Here is a 9,873-nt window from a genome sequence, read left to right on the forward strand (position 1 = left end):
CTGGGCAATAACAACACTCAGAAAAGTAAATACACACTGGGCAATAACAACACTCAGAAAAGTAGCTACACACTGGGCAATAACAACACACAAAAAGGTAAATACACACTGGGCAATAACAACACTCAGAAAAGTAGATACACACTGGGCAATAACAACACTCAGAAAAGTAAATACACACTGGGCAATAACAACACTCAAAAAAGAAACTGCACAGCATGGGTAACAACATTCAAGGGAAGTAACTACACATAGATGAGGGAACAACTGTCAGATCGGGAGAAGTAACTACACTCAATGGAGATACTAACACCCAGGGAAAGAACTACACTCAGGGGAGGTAACAAATCTTGGTTTGGGTAAAGTAACTACTGGGTACACTCAAGGGTAGTACCGGTAACAACACTTGGAAACCATACTAGTATCTTTAATTGAAACTTTCTACGTGTACCAGAGTAGTGTCTGCTGTGAAACGGTTATCACTGCGAGTATGAAATCTGTGTTGTGTATTTGACTAGGATGATGGATCCTGGTGCCCAGCAGCAGTATGATGACTACCTTCGGGCCTATGCTAACATCTTGTACCAATGGGGACGTGGAAATCAGGCAACGCATGTTCTCAAGTTTGTCTCCAGTCCTAAGGAACAGCACAAGGGGATAGGTAAGTAATGTAGATGAAACAGCCAAGTAACATTTATACTCAAGTTTGTCTCCAGTCCTCGGGGAACAACACAAGGGGAAAGGTAAGTAATGTAGATTTAACAGCCAGGTAACACTTGTACTCAACTTCAAGTCTATCTCACGTTCCCAGGAATGAGAACTAGAGACTAGAGGCATAGTTATGCCCATGTGGCTGACATTACTTAAGTACACTTGGTGATTGGTATATGTAGTAGACCTGTTCCTATCATTTACTTTATGCAGGCAACACAAACAGTTGTTTTTTTTGTTGTTTTTTGCAAATTGGTATTTTGTAACATATAACCTAAGTATGAAATGGGTTTTTTGGAGAATTTGGGCAAAGTACCATCTATATACAATTAAAAATATAATATGTTTTGTTCACAGATTTTTAATCTATCTACCAATGCTGTAATATAATATTTTTTGTTTGCAGAGTTCGGACTGAACTGTCACCGTTGTCGGAAGGAAGTGCGAGGGCCTCAGTGTGGATCCTGTAAAGTTCTTGCCTTCAACTGTGTCATATGTCACATCGGGGTCAGAGGTGAGAATTTAGCAGTTAGTGTAGTTGATAGTTAGGGTCCATCTAGTACTGGATAGTTGGAGTCAGATATGAGAGGTCTGCTTGCACCAAGTATTTGGTGTAGAGGTCAGCTAATGCTGGATAGATCACGTAACAGGTGAGAGGTCAGCTATTACTTGTTAGTTTGGGTCAGAGTTGAGAGATCATCTGTACCTGGATAGTTTGGGTCAGAGGTGGGAGGTCAGCTAATACTAGAATAAAAGGTTGGGTCAGGTTTAGAGGTAAGCAAATACCAGATAGCTTGAGTCGCAAGTGAGAGGTAAGTTAGTACTGGACTGTTGGTGAATTTGGTTTAAGTTTATTTGATATCACACTAATCAGAACTGAATTGAATTATCAGTAAATTTTAGCTGGAATGTTTCATCTGTTTATAATTCTGTTAATCAGAAGCAAAACATGTACAATTGTCTTACAGTTATTAGATAAGTTAAATATGTCTCTATTTACTGAATAAAATACTTACAATATCAAATTAAGTAGGTGTATATTTGCAGGCTCTCTGTGTATATATATTTCTATAAAGGAGAAACATCATAAATAATTCTTAACCTTTCTAGGTGCCTCCAACTTCTGTTTGACATGTGGACATGGCGGTCATACAAACCACATCATACACTGGTTCAAGACTCACGATGAGTGTCCCTCCGGCTGCGGCTGCAAATGTATCAGAGGCAAAACCTACATCACTATGTCCTCCTACAACTCCTGAGGGGTAGACCCACCTCAATAATTCCCGAGGTTAACTTTTATTCCCAGATGTAAGGAGCAAATGGACATCTATAAATTCCTGAGACTAACCTGTATCCCTGATGGAAAGATCAGATCCACATCTGCAATTCCTGGGGGGAGCGGCTAACCTGTATCCCCTAAGAGGAGGTACAAACCCACATCAAAACTCATAGAGGAGATGCTAACCTGTATCCCCTAAGGGGAGGGGCAAGCCCATGTTTACAATTCCTAAGGCTTGCCTGTATCCCCTAAGAGGAGGTACAAACCCACATCAAAACTCATAGAGGAGAGGCTAACCTGTATCACCCAAGGGGAGGGGCAAGCCCATGTTTACAATTCCTAAGGCTTGCCTGTATCCCCTAAGAGGAGGTACAAACCCACATCAAAACTCATAGAGGAGAGGCTAACCTGTATCCCCTAAGAGGAGGTACAAACCCACATCAAAACTCATAGAGGAGAGGCTATCCTGTATCCCCTAAGAGGAGGTACAAACCCACATCAAAACTCATAGAGGAGAGGCTATCCTGTATCCCCTAAGAGGAGGTACAAACCCACATCAAAACTCATAGAGGAGAGGCTATCCTGTATCCCCTAAGAGGAGGTACAAACCCACATCAAAACTCATAGAGGAGAGGCTATCCTGTATCCCCTAAGAGGAGGTACAAACCCACATCAAAACTCATAGAGGAGAGGCTATCCTGTATCCCCTAAGAGGAGGTACAAACCCACATCAAAACTCATAGAGGAGAGGCTATCCTGTATCCCCTAAGAGGAGGTACAAACCCACATCAAAACTCATAGAGGAGAGGCTAATCTGTATCCCCTAAGGGGAGGGACAAGCCCATGTTTACAATTCCTAAGGCTTGCCTGTATCCTCTAAGAGGAGGTACAAACCCACTTTAAAACTCATAAAGGAGAGGCTAGCCTGTATCCCCTAAGAGGAGGGGCAAGTCCATGTTTAAAATTCCTAAGGATAGCCTGTATCCCCAAAGAGGAGGGGCAAGCCCATGTTTACAATTCCTAAGGCTAGCCTGTATCCCCTAAGGAGAGGGGCAAGGCAAGCCCATGTTTACAACTCCTAAGGCTAGCCTGTATCCCCTAAGGAGAGGGGCAAGCCTATGTTTACAATTCCTAAGGCTAGCCTGTATCACCTAAGGGGAGGGGCAAGCCCATGTTTACAACTCCTAAGGCTAGCCTGTATCCCTAAGGGGAGGGACAAGCCCATGTTTACAATTCCTAAGGCTAGCCTGTATCACCCAAGGGGAGGGGCAAGCCCATGTTTACAATTTCTAAGGCTAGCCTGTATCCTCTGAGGGGATGAACATACCCACATCTGAAACTCCCAGGGGAGGGGCTAACCTATATTCCCAGATTGAAGGAACAGACTGACGTCTACAATTCCTGGGGGAGATGCTAACCTGTATCCCCTAAGAGGAGGGGCAGCTATTCTGTACCCCCTAAGGGGAGGGAAAATTCACATATACAATTCCTTAGGTTAGCCTGTATCATCTGAGGAGATGGACAAACCCACATCTGAAACCCCTTGGGGAGGGGCTTACCTATATTCCCAGATGGAATGAACAGATACAGGTCTTCAATTATACAATAGGAATAGTTACCGGTTGGTTTAATGTAACTGGTTGGTCCAGGAGGCTAAATGATGTCTTTTTGGTCAAACTTCTTAACAGCAGAGACAAAGTCTGTTTCTTACATTGTTACATTCTTACAGCCTATTACAGACCGATTATGTTTCTAGTTGAGATAAAGGAGTTTGTCTCTGTCAAAATTTGTAGTCAGCCTTCCTGTGGACAAGACAAAGTCTATCACAGACAGGCTGGAGTCTTGTGCTTATAGAGACAGGGGTTGTTACATAGGCAGAGCCCATCATAGCCAAAGTATCCATCTGTCACTGAAAACAGGGTCTGTCTGTTACTGAAAACAGGGTCTTACTTACATAGGCAGAGCCTATCATAGCTAAAGTCTCCGTTTGTTACTGAAAATAGGGTCATAATGGATCTTGTGAATCATTTCTTTTGTTTTACCTTCAGAAGATAATGGAAATGTTGTTTTATAAAACGGAAGTGTGTAACAAGTAGACCTGTGGTTTGTTTTGTTATCTGTGTGAGTAAATTGGTTTTTAAGATTATTTTTATATTTTGTTTAATGGCAGACATGTATGATGGGATTGTGATACGTGTTAAAAAGATATGTAAGAATATAAAAAAAAGTATGGAGTGCTTGAGTTGGGAGTTTTAGCTACAACTGTGTGGATTCAATATTGAGCGTATGAAGAAGAATGTGTCACCGACTGTATTCATGAATGGGTATCAATATCTTCAGATTGTGTCCAAGCCTAATTGTAAATGTATGTGTTTGTGAGTGTCATGGACATTGAAAATATCTGTGCCAAAGGTAGAAAAAGATTGAGATATCACATGTAACAATATCTTGTGAATGAAAGGGAAATATTTGTTAAGTGGATATGTTGTTCAATATAACAACAAATTACAGAAATGACGAGTTAACAGTTGATCCCTAAAAAATTACTTAAATCTTGTGCAAAGTGACAAATTTATGTTATTGTTTTCATTGTTAAATTAACACCTTCATTTGATGGAGGAAATGCACAAAATGTAAGTGAGGATCATCAAAACAAATGGATGTACTAGTTGCAGAGTTGTCATATTGTCAACTGAATGTATAGATATCTACTGAATTGTCAACTAAATGTATAGATATCTACTGAATTGTCAACTAAATGTATAGATATCTACTGAAATGTCAACTAAATGTATAGTTGTCAACTGAAAATAATGTTTACTTAAAGTGTGGATGTCAACAGAATTATCCTATACGTGTATAATTGTCAACTGAATGGTGCATAGTTGTCAATTGAGAGTATAGTTGTCAGCTGTACATATAGTTGTCGACTATATACAATGTGCTATTGTAATCTTGTTGTCAACAGGAAGTTGGGGAAGCTATATTTTAAAAACGACTGTGATATTTACACCTGTTGTGTTTGTTATAAGTGCTGTGTAATTGGTGATGCTGTAAATATTCACATTGACCTGACAATATTGAAATTTAGTCAGTAAGTTTATTGGAATAACTGTCTAGTCTCAGAGGTGTATCATTTGAGAGTAAGTTTATTTCAGTGTGTGTGTGTTGAGATTTGTTTCTTTTAATGAAAGATGCATTGTTTAAAGATCCTAGTTAAATATGAAAACAGCTGTGAGTTTGCTGTCATACTGCAGTCTCGTCTGGTTATAAGTTTGAAGGGGAGGTAACTCTAATGTAATCAGCTGTACACAAACAGATGGTCTGGTTGGTCATTTTGAATTAACATATGTAGCAAAGTACATTTACTTATAAATAATCTTAAAGTCTGTATCTAGTGAAATACTGAGTTGTATTGGTCAACAGCTTCAAACATATTGAAATGCTAACAACTGTAAGTTTAGAACAGCAGAAATAAATAAGATAACCAACCTGTAATATCCTTTATTACTGAAAAATGTATAAAGGTGCTTGAATACATGTATAATAAAACATTTGAAATCTTTCTACTGTTTGTCTAATATATACTGTCTGTAGAATACTGTTTGTCTAATATATATACTGTCTGTAGAATAATATATATCCTTTCTGTAGATTTATTGCCATCTTCAATATATCGGTATAGTTAATTGTTTTCAGGCTTAAACTCCTCTTATTACTGGAGCATCTCGCTGAGGTTATGCCACAGTTTGCTGTGAGCTACACAAACTTGAATTAATTTGTTGCATCATTTACCAGTGTATTACTACGAAACTCTAATTGTGAAATGTATATTTTCACATTACTTAAGAGGTTAAAGGTCACAATACACACCATTGGAGATTTTCACATTACTTAACATGTTAAAGGTCACATTACTCACCGTTGGAGATTTTCACATTTCTTAAGAGGTTAAAGGTCACAATACTCACCATTGGAGATTTTCACATTTCTTAAGAGGTTAAAGGTCACAATGCTCACCATTGGAGAGTTTCACTAATGGACACCATAGGTTGTATGCAATATTGGAGTCAAAGATCACACCAGTATTGATGAGCAAAGGTCAGGCTCTTGAAATCAAAGATCCGACTTTGGGAGATCAAATTTCGTATTATGGAAGAAGGGTAACACTGTTGGAGATAAAATATGGTACTATTGGAGATCAAAAGACACTATAAAATATCCTAGGTCACACAGTTGAAGTCAGAAGGTCACACTTTTGGATATCAAAGTCCTCATTGGAGATCAAAGGTCACAATATTGGAGATCAGAAGTCAAACTAAGTGTCAAAGCTCTGCTGTTGGAGATCAACAGTCCAACTGTAAGACATTATAAGTCTAATCTTGGAGATAAAAGACCCAAACAACTACTGGAGATCTAAGGTCACACTATTATCATGGACAGTCACCATTACAGATCACACTATTGGAGATAATTGGTCAAACTATAATAAACCAATGGTCATAATGTACCAGACGAAAGAGCCTAGCACACAATTATTTGAGATCAAAAGTCACACTATTGCAATTGAAAACTCACAATACTAGAGGTCAAAGGTTACACTAATGGAAATCAAAGGTTCACTATTGGAGGTCAAAGGTCAAACTAAGAGACCTAAGGTGATAATCTTGGCATAGTAGTCCTCAACTCACAACTTAATTAGTGATATACAGTCTGGTGAAAAGTAACCCAACCACACCATCCTATACATATATGGTACACGATCTGTACAGATGGTACACGGGATGGTGAAAGGTTAACCCCGATACAACCCTATTGATCGTACACGGGATGGTGAAAAGTTAACCCCGATACAACCCTATTGTTTGTACACGGGATGGTGAAAGGTTAACCCCGATCCAACCCTATTGTTTGTACACGGGATGGTGAAAGGTTAACCCCGATCCAACCCTATTGTTTGTACACGGGATGGTGAAAGGTTAACCCCGATCCAACCCTATTGTTTGTACACGGGATGGTGAAAGGTTAGCCCCGATACATCCCTATTGATTGTACACGGGATGGTGAAAGGTTTACCCCGATACAACCCTATTGATTGTACACGGGATGGTGAAAGGTTAAACCCGATACAACCCTATTGTTTGTACACGGGATGGTGAAAGGTTAACCCCGATCCAACCCTATTGTTTGTACACGGGATGGTGAAAGGTTAGCCCCGATACAACCCTATTGTTTGTACACGGGATGGTGAAAGGTTAGCCCCGATACAACCCTATTGTTTGTACACGGGATGGTGAAAGGTTAACCCCGATCCAACCCTATTGTTTGTACACGGGATGGTGAAAGGTTAACCCCGATCCAACCCTATTGTTTGTACACGGGATGGTGAAAGGTTAGCCCCGATACAACCCTATTGTTTGTACACGGGATGGTGAAAGGTTAACCCCGATACAACCCTATTGATTGTACACGGGTTGGTGAAAGGTTAACCCCAATACAGCCCCATTGATTGTACACGGGATGGTGAAAGGTTCACCCCGATACAACCCTATCGTTTGTACACGGGATGGGGAAAGGTTAACCCCGATACAGCCCTATTGATTGTACACGGGATGGTGAAAGGTTAACCCCGATACAAGCCTATTGATTGTACACGGGTTGGTGAAAGGTTAACCCCGATACAGCCCCATTGATTGTACACGGGATGGTGAAAGGTTAACCCCGATACAACCCTATTGATGGTACACAATCTAGAGAAAAAATAGTCCTAACACACGAATATCGCACGGTCTGGAAAAAGGTTATCCCAACGCACCCCCTTTTTTATGGGCTAGTCAAATTTTAGGCCAAACCTGCCTTGTTTCTTGATGGGGAGGGATTTGTTCAAAGGAAAGGAACACTCAAAGGCTTGGGTTTCGAGAAGCTCAGAAAACCCCTGGATTCCGCCACTTTCCCCAACCATACAAAAACTTATTGAGCGTACAAAATCTGGTGAAAGCTAACCAGCATTCCATCTTGTAGATGGTACACAATCTGATGAGAGGTTAGACCGTTATATTGAGTGAACAATAAACCACAACCTTACCGACGGTAATGGATCTAGTAAAAACCTAACCTCAACCACAACCTTACCGACGGTAATGGATCTAGTAAAAACCCAACCTCAACCACAACCTTACCGACGGTAATGTATCTAGTAAAAACCTAACCTCAACCACAACCTTACCGACGGTAACGGATCTAGTAAAAACCCGACCTCAACCACAACCTTACCGACGGTAATGGATCTAGTAAAAACCTAACCTCAACCACACCCTTACCGACGGTAATGTATCTAGTAAAAACCCGACCTCAACCACAACTTTACCGACGGTAATGGATCTAGTAAAAACCCAACCTCAACCACAACCTTACCGACGGTAATGGATCTAGTAAAAACCCGACCTCAACCACAACTTTACCGACGGTAATGGATCTAGTAAAAACCCAACCTCATCCACAACCTTACCGACGGTAATGTATCTAGTAAAAACCCAACCTCAACCACAACCTTACCGACGGTAATGGATCTATTATATTGAGAGTACAATCTAATGAAAAAGTAGACCCACGCATGCGTCATCAGATGCAAAATAGCGCACCAGTTTGTCAAAAAGTAAGAATATCTAACGTCAACCGGCCTTTTGTAACGTTGAAAGCGTAAAATTAATTGTGGCTTGTTTGACCGCTTGTAACACGATGGTTACACATTACTGGTGGGTTTTTTTAGACTAAAATCCCAACGGGTTCATGCTCGAGGTCAGGGCTGTTATGTCGGCCATGTGTATTGTTATGCATCCATGTCATAGAGGGATTGGTCTCTCTTCCGTTTTGATGACTTTGATTCCTTGTTTAGTCTCGGTACCCTCGGTGCAATGTTGCCCTAGTCCCTGAAAACTTCCAAGGGTTCGTGAAGAATGATCTAGTTAGCTTATTTGGCACATAGTTCTTGTGAATGGCTATGGGCCTTGTTTAAACTAGTACAAGGGTTGAATGCGAAAGACGAATATAGTTGTAGTCTAGATTAAGCAAAGTGTGGCGGTGTGTCCCTTTAATTGCTAGAGCCGAAAGACAACAATGCGATATAACGAAAAGACGAAATCCCGCCAAAGCAAAAAGACGGAAAAGCGCCAAAGCTAAGCAACGGAATAACGCCAAAAAGGAGGGAGAAAATATGATGGCTTATATATGACATTTTGTCTTTTCGCTTCGGCGCCCGCGAAATAACGCTAAGCGAAAAAAACAGTACTTAAATCGTATGAAAGAATTATTGGATAGTTGTTATCAGCGGCTGCTCGCCAAATATCATCGCCATAGGCATTTCTGTTCTTAAAAGAAGTCATTTGAAGATTTTGACATATTTGAACTCTGTGACATTGAACATGTCAATGTAATTTATATTCACGGATTTTTTTAGGCTCATTCCAAGGAAGATACCAGCCAAATACCATGAGTTCCGTTTACAAAACAGTAGTTTAAGGAATCACAAATTGTATTTGACCCCTGTGACCTTGAATAGAAATCCAGGTGTTTTTTTATTCGCATACATTGTTGCGCTCCATCCCAGGAAGCTACCAGCCTTACATCATAATTGTACGCTTTTCTATTCTCTTGAAGAAGTGGTTTGACATTGTTCACATATTTGACCCCTGTGACCTTTAATATAGCTCAAGGTCATTTTTACTCGTATATTTTGTTTGGCTTTATCTTAGGAAGCTACCAGTCTTATACCACGATTCGAGGCCTTTCCATTCTTCTAAAGAAGCGTTTGAAATATTTGACCCCTTTGACCTTGTATACGGGTCAAGATTATTTTTATTCGCAAACTTAGTTGTGCTCTT

At 40.2% G+C, this 9,873-nt stretch overlaps 1 protein-coding gene across 9 annotated transcripts in view; it reads left to right on the plus strand.

Moving 5' to 3' along the window:
- The window catches only part of LOC110453592 (WD repeat-containing protein 59-like), a 46,308-nt gene extending 41,894 nt beyond the window's left edge, over window positions 1-4,414 (plus strand). For all 9 annotated transcript variants that reach the window (XM_021502577.1, XM_021502580.1, XM_021502582.1 and 6 more), the window contains 3 exons: window positions 519-661; window positions 1,118-1,225; window positions 1,822-4,414. In XM_021502577.1, coding sequence (XP_021358252.1) covers window positions 519-661; window positions 1,118-1,225; window positions 1,822-1,973 — 403 coding nt within the window. In that variant the 3' untranslated portion in view covers window positions 1,974-4,414. The remainder of the gene's footprint in view (window positions 1-518; window positions 662-1,117; window positions 1,226-1,821) is intronic.
- The last annotated feature ends 5,459 nt before the right edge of the window (window positions 4,415-9,873 follow it).

Source organism: Mizuhopecten yessoensis, unplaced genomic scaffold (genome assembly GCF_002113885.1).
Source record: "Mizuhopecten yessoensis strain PY_sf001 unplaced genomic scaffold, ASM211388v2 scaffold7473, whole genome shotgun sequence".
Classification (NCBI taxonomy): domain Eukaryota; kingdom Metazoa; phylum Mollusca; class Bivalvia; order Pectinida; family Pectinidae; genus Mizuhopecten; species Mizuhopecten yessoensis.